The sequence below is a fragment of the Scyliorhinus torazame genome, chromosome 15, assembly GCF_047496885.1.
Source record: "Scyliorhinus torazame isolate Kashiwa2021f chromosome 15, sScyTor2.1, whole genome shotgun sequence".
Lineage (NCBI taxonomy): Eukaryota > Metazoa > Chordata > Chondrichthyes > Carcharhiniformes > Scyliorhinidae > Scyliorhinus > Scyliorhinus torazame.
Window position 1 is genome coordinate 133571497 of NC_092721.1, and position 15495 is coordinate 133586991.

Below are 15495 nucleotides of genomic sequence, written 5' to 3' on the forward strand. Positions count from 1 at the left end.
TACCCTTTGGGGCTGGTGTTTCCGAATATGGATGAAAGCTTCAATATTAAATCTAGACAGTGAGGGTTGTTTGGTGCTGATACATTAGAATAGATAACACACAGCATAAACGTTCACACTGTGGAGATGATATGGAGAAAACTTGAAACACCGTCATTGCGACCACTTTGCAAGCTACATCACTTTAGTTCCATCAACTATTAAAACTGAATACTAGTTTCCGGGTGCGGCGATGACCAGCTGAGTCGCACATTTCGGCAGCTCCCTGTGAAACGGACTTTTGGGCTCTTGATAGGAGCCCCAACGGCAATTTTGACGGCTAAAAACACTGTGCGGTAAACCAGAAGGGAATCCCCCCTGGATACGGATGGAAAAAGGAGGAGAAAGTGGCCAGATTGCAGTGGATCCTTTAGAACAGCGGCAAGGAAGGCAAGCAAAAACCAAGATGGCGTCGGAAGGTGGCAGTTTAACATGGGGCCCTGAACAACAAGAGTTCTTGAAATGCTGTGTGGAAGAGATCAAAAAGGAAATGAAGAAAGAGCTGTTGGCCCCGATACTACAGGCGATCGAAGGGCTAAAGGAGGAACAAAAGACCCAGGAGCGGGAGCTTCGGGTCGTGAAGGCAAAGGCAACCGAGAATGAGGACGATATACAGGGCCTGGTGGTGAAGACAGAGACGCAGGAGGCACATCAGAAACGATGTGTGGAAAGGTTGGAGGCACTGGAAAACAACGCAAGGAGGAACAACCTGAGGATTCTTGGTCTTCCTGAAGGTGTGGAGGGAGCGGACGTCGGGGCATGTGAGAGCACGATGCTGCACTCGTTAATGGGAGCGGAGGCCCCGGCGGGTCCGTTGGAGGTGGAGGGAGCATACCGAGTGATGGCGCGAGGACCGAGAGCAGGAGAAATTCCCAGAGCCATAGTGGTGAGATTCCTCCGTTTTAAGGATAGAGAAATGGTCCTTAGATGGGCGAAGAAAACTCGGAGCAGTAAATGGGAGAACGCGGTGATCCGCGTTTATCAAGACTGGAGTGCGGAGGTGGCGAGAAGGAGGGCGAGCTTTAATCGGGCCAAGGCGGTGCTTCATAAAAAGAAGATAAAATTTGGAATGCTGCAACCGGCAAGACTGTGGGTCACATATCGAGGGAGGCACCACTACTTTGAGACGGCGGATGAAGCGTGGACTTTTATTGTGGAAGAAAAACTGGAATGAGCGGGTTATTAAAAAGAACGTTCGAACAAAGTGGTGGGGCGAATGTGGGGGGCAAAGAGGGGTTTTATGTACTAATCCTGCGATGTGGTAACTTTTCTCTCTCCCACAGGTGGTGATGGGGGGAGGAGGGGAGGTGGAGGAGATGGGGCGTTGGCCATTGGGGGCGGGGCCATGGGAGAAGCGCGGGCTTGGTTCCCGCGCTATGATAATCATGGCGGGAATAGAGAAGCAGGAAGGAGGGGGCGTCGCACGGTGCGAGCCGAGGTCACGGGGGGAAGCCGAGGTCAGCCAGAGTTTGCTGACTTCTGGGAGCAACATGGGGGGAGTAATTACGCTAGCGGGGGATCTAGCGGGGGGGGGTGGGAATTACTGGGTTGCTGCTGCTGGGGAGAGGGGGGAGCTGGTATGGGAGAGGATGGGCGGGGGGGCACCGCCTGGGGGAGATACAGCTGCGTGGGAACCGGGTGAGGAGCTGGAAAAAGGTGATGGCTAATCGACAAGGGGGGGGGGGTAGGAAGCCCCCCAACTCGGCTGATCACGTGGAACGTGAGAGGGCTGAACGGGCCGATAAAGAGGGCACGGGTACTCGCACACCTTAAGAAACTTAAGGCAGATGTGGTTATGTTACAGGAAACGCACCTGAAACTGATAGACCAGGTTAGGCTACGCAAAGGATGGGTGGGGCAGGTGTTCCATTCGGGGCTAGATGCGAAAAACAGGGGGGTGGCTATATTAGTGGGGAAGCGGGTAATGTTCGAGGCAAAGACTATAGTGGCGGATAACGGGGGCAGATACGTGATGGTGAGTGGCAAACTACAGGGGGAGACGGTGGTTTTGGTAAACGTATATGCCCCGAACTGGGATGATGCCAATTTTATGAGGCGGATGCTAGGACGCATTCCGGACCTAGAGATGGGAAAGCTGATAATGGGGGGAGATTTTAATACGGTGTTGGAACCAGGGCTGGATAGGTCGAAGTCCAGGACTGGAAGGAGGCCGGCAGCAGCCAAGGTACTTAAAGATTTTATGGAGCAGATGGGAGGTGTAGACCCGTGGAGATTTAGCAGACCTAGGAGTAAGGAGTTCTTGTTTTTCTCCTATGTCCATAAAGTCTACTCGCGAATAGACTTTTTTGTGCTGGGTAGGGCATTGATCCCGAAGGTGAGGGGAACGGAGTATACGGCTATAGCCATTTCGGATCACGCTCCACACTGGGTGGACTTGGAGATAGGGGAGGAAACAGGAGGGCGCCCACCCTGGAGAATGGACATGGGACTAATGGCAGATGAGGGGGTGTGTCTAAGGGTGAGGGGGTGCATTGAAAAGTACTTGGAACTCAATGATAATGGGGAGGTCCAGGTGGGAGTGGTCTGGGAGGCGTTGAAGGCGGTGGTTAGAGGGGAGCTGATATCAATAAGGGCACATAAAGGGAAGCAGGAGAGTAAGGAACGGGAGCGGTTGCTGCAAGAACTTTTGAGGGTGGACAGACAATATGCGGAAGCACCGGAGGAGGGACTGTACAGGGAAAGGCAAAGGCTACATGTAGAATTTGACTTGCTGACTACAGGCACTGCAGAGGCACAATGGAGGAAGGCACAGGGTGTACAGTACGAATATGGGGAGAAGGCGAGCAGGTTGCTGGCACACCAATTGAGGAAAAGGGGAGCAGCAAGGGAAATAGGGGGAGTGAGGGATGAGGAAGGAGAGATGGAGCGGGGAGCGGAGAGAGTGAATGGAGTGTTCAAGACATTTTATAAAAAATTATATGAAGCTCAACCCCCGGATGGGAGGGAGAGAATGATGGGCTTTTTGGATCGGCTGGAATTTCCCAAGGTGGAAGAGCAGGAAAGGGTGGGACTGGGAGCACAGATCGAGGCAGAAGAAGTGGTGAAAGGAATTAGGAGCATGCAGGCGGGAAAGGCCCCGGGACCGGATGGATTCCCAGTCGAATTCTATAGAAAATATGTGGACTTGCTCGCCCCGGTACTGACGAGGACCTTTAATGAGGCAAAGGAAAGGGGACAACTGCCCCCGACTATGTCTGAAGCAACGATATCGCTTCTCTTAAAGAAGGAAAAGGACCCGCTACAATGCGGGTCCTATAGACCTATTTCCCTCCTAAATGTAGATGCCAAGGTCCTGGCCAAGGTAATGGCAATGAGAATAGAGGAATGTGTCCCGGGGGTGGTCCACAAGGACCAAACTGGGTTTGTGAAGGGGAGACAGCTGAACACGAATATACGGAGGTTGTTAGGGGTAATGATGATGGCCCCACCAGAGGGAGAAACGGAGATAGTAGTGGCGATGGATGCCGAGAAAGCATTTGATAGAGTGGAGTGGGATTATTTGTGGGAGGTGTTGAGGAGATTTGGTTTTGGAGAGGGGTATGTTAGATGGGTGCAGCTGTTGTATAGGGCCCCCGTGGCGAGCGTGGTCACAAATGGACGGGGATCTGCATATTTTCGGCTCCATAGAGGGACAAGGCAGGGATGCCCTCTGTCCCCATTATTGTTTGCACTGGCGATTGAGCCCCTGGCGATAGCGTTGAGGGGTTCCAAGAAGTGGAGGGGAGTACTTAGGGGAGGAGAAGAGCACCGGGTATCTTTGTATGCGGACGATTTGCTACTATACGTGGCGGACCCGGCGGAGGGGATGCCAGAAATAATGCGGATACTTGGGGAGTTTGGGGATTTTTCAGGGTATAAATTGAACATGGGGAAAAGTGAGTTGTTTGTGGTGCATCCAGGGGAGCAGAGTAGAGAAATAGAGGACCTACCGTTGAGGAAGGTAACAAGGGACTTTCGTTACCTGGGGATCCAGATAGCTAAGAATTGGGGCACATTGCATAGGTTAAATTTAACGCGGTTGGTGGAACAGATGGAGGAGGATTTCAAGAGATGGGATATGGTATCCCTGTCAATGGCAGGGAGGGTGCAGGCGGTTAAGATGGTGGTCCTCCCGAGATTCCTCTTTGTGTTTCAGTGCCTCCCGGTGGTGATCACGAAGGCTTTTTTAAAAAGGATTGAAAAGAGCATCATGGGTTTTGTGTGGGCCGGGAAGACCCCGAGAGTGAGGAACGGATTCTTACAGCGTAGCAGGGATGGGGGGGGGCTGGCACTACCGAGCCTAAGTGAGTATTATTGGGCCGCTAATATTTCAATGGTGAGTAAGTGGATGGGAGAGGAGGAGGGAGCGGCGTGGAAGAGATTAGAGAGGGCGTCCTGTAGGGGGACTAGCCTACAGGCTATGGTGACAGCCCCATTGCCGTTCTCACCGAGGAACTACACCACAAGCCCGGTGGTGGTGGCTACACTGAAGATTTGGGGACAGTGGAGACGGCATAGGGGAAAGACTGGAGCCTTGGGGGGGTCCCCGATAAGAAACAACCATAGGTTTGCCCCGGGGGGAATGGATGGGGGATATGGAATGTGGCAAAGAGCAGGAATAACGCAACTGAAAGATCTGTTTGTGGATGGGAAGTTCGCGAGTCTGGGAGCGCTGACCGAGAAATATGGGTTGCCCCAAGGGAATGCATTCAGGTATATGCAACTGAGGGCTTTTGCGAGGCAACAGGTGAGGGAATTCCCGCAGCTCCCGACACAAGAGGTGCAGGACAGAGTGATCTCAAAGACATGGGTGGGGGATGGTAAGGTGTCAGATATATATAGGGAAATGAGGGACGAAGGGGAGACTATGGTAGATGAACTAAAAGGGAAATGGGAAGAAGAGCTGGGGGAGGAGATCGAGGAGGGGCTGTGGGCAGATGCCCTAAGCAGGGTAAACTCGTCGTCCTCGTGTGCCAGGCTAAGCCTGATTCAGTTTAAGGTATTACACAGGGCACATATGACTGGAGCACGGCTCAGTAAATTTTTTTGGGTGGAGGATAGGTGAGCGAGGTGCTCGAGAAGCCCAGCGAATCATACCCATATGTTTTGGTCATGCCCGGCACTACAGGGGTTTTGGATGGGGGTGACAAAGGTGCTTTCAAAAGTAGTAGGAGTCCGGGTCGAACCAAGCTGGGGGTTAGCTATATTTGGGGTTGCACAAGAGCCGGGAGTGCAGGAGGCGAGAGAGGCCGATGTTTTGGCCTTTGCGTCCCTAGTAGCCCGGCGCAGGATATTGCTAATGTGGAAAGAAGCCAAGCCCCCGGGGGTGGAGACCTGGATAAATGACATGGCGGGGTTTATAAAGCTAGAGCGGATTAAGTTCGTCCTAAGGGGGTCGGCTCAAGGGTTCACCAGGCGGTGGCAACCGTTCGTCAAATACCTCGCAGAAAGATAGACGGAATGGGAAAAAGAAGGCAGCAGCAGCAGCCCAGGATCGGGGGGGGGGGGGGGGGGGGGGGGGGGAGGAGGAACCAGAAGGACTCTCAGGGTTGTTAATATATACTGTATAGTATGTATAGGTCGTTGCTACAGATAATTATATATTGGACTGTTAAATTATATTTTTAGAGAGTGTTACTTGTGACAAGGCAGTTGCCAATTAGGGCTAGTTTTCATTTTTGTTATTTATTATTTATTCATTTTTTGTTTATAAAATAGGTCATTGTTATTTGTGTTGTTATAATATTGTGTAAAGGATGCACAATGTACTGTGTTGGTTGACCAAAAATTTTCAATAAAATATTTAATGAAAAAAAAACTGAATACTATGCTTATAATTTTAATAATTTGAGTAAAGTAGAAACAAAGTCCAGCACAATTCAATGGGACAAGCTTTTTTGTTTTTCCGACAGTATCAAACCTCAAAATACACGTTGCATTGATTTTACTCAATGTTTCAAAAGGTTCACTTACAATGACAAGATATTACAGCTATTTATCAGTTTCTACATGGATAGATATATTGAGGATATTAAACCATTCTAAATTAGATGCAGTCTTACCCCATTGTCTGTCCTCTTTGGTGCTGTAGAAGTTGCTGCAATAGGCTTTTGTTCTTGACTTTTCAATTTATGAGCTTCTTCCAACTGAGCCTTAAGTTTGGATGCCAGTTCCTTAATATCAAAATGTAAAATATAGTAATTAAAATATCCAATGTATAAGCTATTCCAAATGTTCAGAGAGACTATAATACACAAAAAAATCATCACGATGACATCAGAGGAAATTGTCATTCTGTTTAAGAGAGGGTGGAGCAAAATAGACGGTCAGGATAGGTGGGAGCTAGAAGAGGATTGACAAGGATGTCATGAGCACAACATAAAAGGAATGTTAATGGTAGTATTAAAGTCTAAAGAAGGTACTAACAGTGGCATTAAGATAAGATAGCAGAATGTGTTAACAGCAGAACAAGGGTCAGCATTCTGTGAAAGCAAACCTGAAGAACAAATGACAGATGGGCCTGTGGGAATGGGGCACCAGAACAAAAAATTGAGTAAAAAAGGGGGTCAAGATGGAGGAGAGACTTCATGGTCTGAAGTTGTTGGACTCAACGTTAAGTCCAGAAGGCTGCAAAGTGCTTAATCAGAAGATATGGTGCTGTTCCTCTGGTTTGCGATGGGCGTCACTGGAACATTGCAGCAGGCCAGGGACCTATTAACATTTTATAAACATTGCAAGATCCATCACATTTTTCTCACTGTCTTCAGCTCTGAAGAAGTGATTTACAGACTCAAAATGTTTCTCTCTCCACAGATATTGCCAAACCTGCTGTTTTTTTCCAGCATTTTCTGTTTTTATTTCAGACCTCCAGCATCCGCAGCATTTTGCTTTTATTTATTTTATTTTATTAATGCTGTTGGCACTATATTGCAATTTTACTAAGTATTTACTTCATTCACCTACAATGTGGTATAAACAGAATACGGCATGGCCAGGTTCATTCCAAGGTCTGAGCTGAGTACCTGGCAGCCAGAGTACTACAACTGACGTCAGCACTTGTAAGTTAGGGAAAGTCACATTTCCAGATCCTGATCACTATCCACTGACCAATGCTGGAAAGAGCATATATATGGGCTTTTGGCAAAAACAGACATGGTATCCTTTATAGGTGCATAATGATTGATATTAAAGGCGCACGTCTGTGGCTGCCTTGCGCTCGAGTTAGAGCACAACGCGGTCAGTAGATTCTCGGAGAGGCCTGAAATGGGCTTCCCGGCAGCCGTCAAGCCTTATGGGATCTACTCAAGTCCCAAGAGCACACCCAAAAGGGATGTGACCAAACTACACACGCCCAAGTAGGCATGGTTACCTGGGATCTACTGGCCTCCAGGAATCTACCAGCCTCTCCAGACAGGCCGCAGCTGAGAACCGTTCAATGCTGGTCCACACAAATGTGGATCAAGCAGAAAGGCACCTGGGGGTCTCGCAGGCCATCAGAGACCCTGGGCGGTCAGGGATAGTGTAGGTGGCACTGCCATGCCAGCAGGAGCACTGCCCGGGTGACAGTGCAAGGTTGCCTGGGTGCCATGCACATTAAAGGAGGATGGATGAGGGGGTTTGAAGGGTGGGGGTGCATGACAGGTATGTAGGGGCCTCTGGGAGGTTGGGGGGGGCTGAAGAAGGGTGGCCCCCAGGCCCCCCATAGCGAGGTGTCCGGAGTAGTGCGTGTGTGTGTGTATGTGGGGGGGGGGGGGGGTGACATTGCCCATGTGTGCCCATAGGGGAATCCTTTCAAAATGGTGGCCTGATCTCTGAGTTCAACTCCCCAGTGGTGAAAAAAATTCTAAATATGGACTAAACTGCTGAGAAATTCCCCAGGGCCCAAAACAGTGACCAGTGTCATTTGATAGCGGTGGGGAACTCACTGGCACAGCCGGTGGGAAACACCTGAAAAATCTGCCACAAATTAACTTAGAAATGTTTCCAATAAATTTTGCCTAAAGGTTTCGGCTGAGAAAAAGAACCACAAACTTCCATTTTTCTAGAGCCTTTAACATAGTGATACAAGTATTGAAAAAGAATTGAAAAAATTGTTCATGAAGTAAAAAGACCAAAAGTGGGAAATTTGAATAATTAGCAACACAGAAAAATATGTAGTTTTGTGACAGCACTCAATGTTGAAAAGAGAGGAAATGAGATGGAAGAGTTCCAAAGATTAGAGCTGAGTGTGGCACTGAAAAATGAAAATATATAGTATATGTCTTACCAAAGTACAGGAACAAAGGACATGGGGAAAAGCATTAGGTTGAGGAAATTACTGAAGTAGGAAATGCTCAAAGCCATGAAGGAATTTATAGATCAGGATTAGGATTTTGAAATTACGACATGGGGATGTGGAACCAATGCAGGTCAACACCAACAGAACAGACTCATCTGAGAGTCAGGATGGAATGGCCTTGGGAGTCTCAACAATGACCTGACACCATCGGATGGAGTCAAACATGGGAAAAGAAACATGTTGCTGATTACTACCTGCTGCCTTCCCTCAGCTGATAAATAGTACTCTTTCCATGTTGAACACCACTTGATAGAAGCACAGAGGGTACCAAGAGCACAAAATGTTCTCGTGAGGGATTTCAAAGCCCATCACCAAGAGTGGATTGGTAGCGCCACTGCAGACTGAGCTGGGCAAGTCCAGAAATATGCCAGACTAGGCTTGTGTTAAGAACCTCGCCGATTGTAAATGAGAGTATATCCGAAAACCCATAAGGGTAACTTGGAATACCTTTTCAATTTGGTACATTATGAGAAAAGATATGCAAACCAGGGAGGAACCGTCCAATTGTCTTGTGATCAATTAATAAATGGTACTTATTTACCTACACATGACAAGAAGGGAGTACACTTAATTACACTGATGGCTATACACACACAGTCGGCATGATTTTGAGCCCGTACTCACCATCCACAGAATTGGCGGCTCGGGTCAAGAATCTCGCGGGAATTCGGAAATGTGATTCTCTCCAGAGAGATTGAGGGTGGGATCCTCCGTCCCGCCAGCCCCATTTTCTGGCGGCTCACCCCCGCTGGCAGTGGGTCCCTCGTTCCGGCAGCTGGCCAATGGGGTTTCCTATTGTAGCCATCCCATGCCGCCGGGAAACCCACGGGCATGGGTACGCTGCCAGCGAAGCGGGGGATCCTGCCGACGGAGATGCCAACAGCACTTTTCCCGATTTTCCCTTGCCCCCGCCGGCGATATTAGGTGATTCATGACCACAAAGGTCGTGAGCTTCATTTTAATAAATTGGAATGCATTTCAATGTTATTAGCAGCCCACCTCCTGCCAAATGATCCCCCTTCATGAAATATTCATACCTCACCGATGCGACATTTGGGTTTGGGCAGGCGTAAGACAGTCAAAGGGGTCCCTCTGGGGGCGCAGAGGTAGGTATAGCCCCAGGGTGTGTGTGTGTGTGTGTGTGTGTGTTTGGGGGGGGCATCACGCCTAAGCAGTTGCCTCGCACAGCCCCCGGAAGAGGTTGCCATGCGCCAACCTGCGCCAGGGGTAGTGCCAGTGCAGACACTAGTAGGAGCCCCATTAGAGGGGATGAAGTGCGTTGTTGTGTGGAAGAGCCCCTGATAATTCAGTGATGGGGGCTAGCAGCGATTAGGCTGCAGGGTGCCCTTCTTTGGAGTCGGTTTCGGGCTCTATGAGGCCCTTCGCTGCCAAAGTGTAAACCATACCGTCTAATTTCTTTTGGCAAAGAGACTCGAGAGTCCGTGAGAAAACGGGTCTGTGCAACTTGTGAGTTACAAGCTAGTTTTCTGTCTGTGAGCCTGACACCATGCCAAATTCTGGTAAGATACTGCCCAGTATCTCATGAAGTTACCCCTTTGTTCACAACTACCGACACTTCCTGAAATCTGAGATGTGCCTTTTCCCCAAACAACATCCAATACTATATAACTCTATGAGCTAAATCCAACAGATAGTTACCATACAGAGGTTATTTGCCCACGTTTGGCAAAACAGTTTCAGCAAAGGCATAATCTTCTCTGTTCAAGATCTGGATTGGAACCAGACGATTTTTAGCAATAACTTGTTTTCAGGTGACTGTTTTCTGCAGCTGGGTGTGGTTGTGATGCTAGCTTTTCTACTGCATCCCTTTCTCCAATTATCTTGCTAAGATATATGTCATTCTTTCCCTTTGATGTTACCCATTTTGTAGACCCAGTTTTTAGCATACAAGTGCCGATTCCCTTATCTCTCCACTTTGAAGTCATCGTTCCTATTGTTTTCCCATTGGTCACATAGATAAATACTTATTTTTCCTACTGGTATGCTAATTCACATATCAAAACACTCCTTCTGCCAGCTACATTTATCTATCTCCTTTTATCCAAATTTTATTTTTTTAATCTTAATTTTCCTCAATTCTTAACACTTTCATCTTGGGGTGAGAGAACCAACAAGAGGGAAAGACCTGCTTGACCTCATACACATCAATATACCTGACACAGATGCACCTGTCCATGAGCATTGGTAAGAATGACCACTGCACAGTCCTTGTGGAGATGAACTCTCATCGTCACATCGTGGATACCTTGCATCATTGTGTGGCTTCATCAGTGTGCTAAATGGGATAGATTCGGAACAAATCTCTCAAAACTGGACATTCATGGGTACCGTACATCATCAGCAGAATTGTATTCCACCACAATCTGCAACCTCATGGTATGGTACATCCCTCATCTTCAAGCCAATGAATCAACACTGGTTAAATAAGGAGCTCTAGCAGCAGCACCAGGCACATCTAAATACGAGGTGCCAGCTTTCTGAAGCTACAGCTCAGGATTACAGCATGCTAAATAGCAGAATTATTATGCAATAGACAAAGTAAATCGATCCCATAACAATTACCCCATTAATTGTGAACACATCGAATCATACAGCAAACTTCGATAACTCACTCTTTCAAAGATCTAGCCATTATGTCCACCCTCCTGTTCTATCCCCATTGTTCCACAAGTTTTCCGTTTCAAGTATTTATTAAATTCCCTTTTGAAAGTTACCATCATATATGTTATTAGCCTTCTTTGCTCCAAGGGGAACTATATTTTAGTTTTTCCACATCACTGAAATCCATCATCCCTGATATAATTTTGGCAAATCTCTGCATCCTCTCCAAGCCTTGACAGCTTTCCTAAAGTAACCAGAACTTTTCACAATACTGCCCTCTATCTCATAACTATTAATTTATAAAGAATTAACATAAACTCCTTGTTTTTGTACTCTTATGCCTGCCTCTATTTATAAAGCCAAGGGTCTAATTTGCTTTTTCAACTGATTTATTAATTTGTCTGGCACCTTCAAATATTTATGTATATGAACGCCATACATTCTCCATTCCTGGCAACCATTTTAAGTTGCGGCAATTATCTCTGCTCATTCGTCCTTCCAAAAGGCATTTTTTCTTAATTCTCTACATTGGTAAAATAACACAACACAAAATATATTCTCTCTAGGCCCTCCTGAAATCTTCTACTACCCTCACTGTTGACTACATATCAAAGTGTTATGTAATCTGCAAGCTTTGTACATATCTCCTATATCCAAGTTTAGGCTATTAACGTATACTAAAAAGTATGTGATTCTCATACCAGTCCTGGGGTCATCATTGTATACCTGTCTCCAGTCTGAAAAACAATCATCGCCAGCATTCTCTACTTTATGTCTCATAGCCGATTTCATGGCCATGCTGCCATAGCCACTTTCCTCATCATCTTAAATTATGCTAATGTATATTTTGTTTTGAAGGTTTCACACTGCAAATCTATTCAGCTGTTTATTGGCTTTTTACTCAGTTAAATTAGGTCAGATACCCTCTTATCTTGCCAAGGTTTGCCCCTTTCTAACCCAGCACACTTACCTTTGACTCTTTATTATCCTTTATACGCTTACACTAAACCTAACAATGTTGCCTTAATTTTCCTTTTTCTTTAAACCTACTCTCACATCAGTTATTTAATCCACTTAATTTTCCAGAACCAAATTCAGCTTTCCTTGTTGTTCTGATCCAGGAGCAGTCCAGGATGCTAGGATTCTTTACAAAAACTTGTATCACATATTATCATTATCCCAGTTTATTATGGGATAGGTAAAATAACTCACAACTATTATCCTGCCTTTCTTATATATTTTTTTAAAATTTAGAGTGCCCAATTCTTTTTTTCCAATTAAGGGGCAATTTAGCGTGGCCAATCCACCTACCCTGCACATCTTTGGGTTATGGGGGCAAAATCCACACAAGCACAGGGAAAATGTGTAAACTCCACACAGACAGTGACCCAGAGCCGGAATCAAACCTGGGACCTTGGCGCCGTGAGACAGCAGTGCTAACCATTGTGCCACCGTGCTGTCTCCTCTGCCTTTCTTATATATCACTCTCTGGACTGTCTGAAGATTTTCTTCTTTATAGTATTCCCAATGTTTACTGGCTTGTTTTGTGCTGAGAATTGTGCCATTGCCTTTCTAGTTCTATCAACTGTGCCTGGATGTATTCATCACAATCTAGATAGCACTCTTCAAATATTGCATCTCTCATCTGTGAGAAGATCAGGTATTCATTGTACATAAATTTTACCACATAATTTAGCATTTATATATAATTATTTCTATACAAGGATATAGAGGTTTAAAATGAGTTATATGTGAAATACTGCATTGCTGAAATTTCTCGCACACTAACGTCAATGCTATTAAACTATTAAATTATGCAATTAGTTTGATATATGTCTGAAGGCAATTAATATAAATTCTAGACTGACTTTGAACATATTTCACAAAATGTTAACCTAAACATCAAAGTAGGAAATAATAGACTTTGTCTATCACATGGCATAGATTCTTTCAATTGAAGAAAGGAGAATTTTGATAATGCAAGAAGTTAAATGCACTATTTGAGATAAATACCAAGCAGCCCATCTTGCAAAACTGATTTGCTTTCAGTGTTATAAGATGTCAAATACATGGACATCAATAATATGAGATTTCGGGCATGTGGCATTGTTGCAAATTAAACAGTATTTCAGGCTCAGCACAAACTGCATTTAATAATACATTATGAAAATGACACTAAATTTATCCTATGTGAAATAAATTGCTGGTTTCTAACCCGAGGTGTGATCTGTTAGAATGTATATTGAATCAACCTGCCAAAGACAGTAGAATCATGTTATACATTGTAATAACCTAACATAATCAAAGGGATCCTGTGGGATAATGGATAGCCTGATCAGATCATTCTACGCTGTTTATCACACAAGCTCAAAAAGGGGTCTAAGGCCAACACTTTTGGCCCTGCAAAGTGCCCGGTCTACCTCAGATTACCCTGGAAAGTATCTCAAGAATTTGAGCAACATAGTAGCACGCTGCTACTATGCAGTAGCAACACAAGTGGCATTCGCCATGAAGGGATGCTGCCTTCAAACAAAAAATATGTTCTGCCTGTCACACAAATGAGCAATGTGGTATATAAGTTTCAGTTTTAGTGTGATGCTAGGTATGTAGATCATATGTCCCAAAAGCTGGCAGATCGTATCAAACAGCATGTCCCAGCTGCTGTTCACAATGGTCAAGATACAGACCGTACCAACCAGCCCATGCTGGCTAAACTCAAAACAGTATCCAACATTAGGTGTGATTCCACGATTGGACAACATTTGGCAAACAATCCTAAATGTGCTACGAATTACGCGGTAAACAATTTAAGGTTGTCAGTCGGGCTCACAGTTGGCGTATTTGCATCCACTGGAAGCTACATATATTAATACGCAGTGCCATGTTCATAGTAGACAGAAAGAACATGTACACATATTGCGCTTGTTTCAGTTAAACAAAATAAGTGATAGTTGTTCGCTGATTAATTCCCCAGAGCAATGCCTTGATCAATCAGGGTCAAACTGCCCGGTTTTCAAACAATGTTTAGCAGTTACCTGCCAATCACCATCAACTGGTGCATTCTTCAAGGCAATGCCTCTACTAATCAGAGTCCACTTGCCAACCAATCAACATTCTCTTCATACAGTATAAATTGTTGCTTTCCCCTTATGCTGGTTTTCTTGGAAAGCGATGAGTGAAAGATGAAAGATTTCAACATTTTTTTTTAGCAATACTCAAATTCTGTACTACCAAATAACTATTTAATAGAATTCTGCATCATTCGATCAATCAGAAGACCAGTGTTGAAGGTAGATTTGGAGAGAAGGTCTTACATAAAGGTTACCCTGGCTTAGGTGTGTGTACAGGGGCATATTTGTAGGAATAGATACAACTTCCTCACCAACAGACCGCAATCTGTCAGGATAGGCAACAACAACTCCTCCACATTAGTCCTCAACACCGGGCCTCGCAAGGATATGTGCTCAGTCCTCTACTGTACTCCCTATACACACATGACTGTGTGGCAAGATTTAACTCCAACTCAATCGATAAGTTTGCGGATGATACGACTGTGATGGGCCGTATCTCAAACAATGACGAATCAGACTACTGGAGGGAGATAAATCACTAGGTTGCATAGTGTACCGAAAACAACCTCTCTCTAAATGTCGGAAAGACCAAAGAACTGATCATAGACTTCAGGAAGCGTCGGACGACACACACTCCCTTCTGCATCAATGGCTCCGAAGTGGAGATGGTCGATAGCTTTAAGTTCCTGGGCGTCACCATCACCAACAGTCTGTCCTGGTCCATTCACGTTGATGCAACAGTCAAGAAAGCCCAACAACGTCTCTACTTCCTGCGGAAGCCAAAGAAATTTGGCATGTCTGCATCGACTCTCTCAAACTTCTACAGATGTGCCATAGAGAGCATCCTATCCGGCTGCATCACAGCCTGGTATGGCAACTGCTCAGTCCAAGATCGCAAGAAACGGCAGAGTGTGGTGAACTCAGCCCAGCGCATCACACAAGCTTCCCACACCCACATTGATTCTGTATATACCTCCTGCTGCCTCAGGAAGGCAGACAGCACGATCAGAGACCCCTCCCACCCAGGCAAACCATTCCATCAGGCAGAAGACAGAAGTTTGAAGACCTACACATCCAGACATAGGAACAGCTTCTTACCCATTGCTACAAGACTCCTCAATGGCTCCCCCTCGGACTGATCTGGTCCCTGTAAGAACACTATTCACGACGCTCTATGCTGCTCTTGTATTTGCTTTGTTTGGCCCCTTGTTCTGCACTGTAATCAATCACTGTTTGGCGATGTACATTTGTCAATGTTCTCTGTTGATTATTCTCTTTGTCTACTATGTACATACGGTGTACGTTCCCTCGGCCGCAGAAAAATACTTTTTACTGTACTACGGTACATGTGACAATAAATCAAACCAAAATCAGAAGTATAAACCTGAACATGTGTAATTTTATATTCTAAGAATCACTATACGA

The 15495-nt window shown here is 45.7% G+C and overlaps 1 protein-coding gene across 2 annotated transcripts in view; it reads right to left on the bottom strand.

The window, feature by feature from the left end:
• Positions 1-15495, bottom strand: part of cwf19l2 (CWF19 like cell cycle control factor 2) — a 202048-nt gene that overhangs the window by 88792 nt on the left and 97761 nt on the right. For both annotated transcript variants that reach the window (XM_072476758.1, XM_072476757.1), the window contains exon 10: positions 6102-6212. In XM_072476758.1, coding sequence (XP_072332859.1) covers positions 6102-6212 — 111 coding nt within the window. The remainder of the gene's footprint in view (positions 1-6101; positions 6213-15495) is intronic.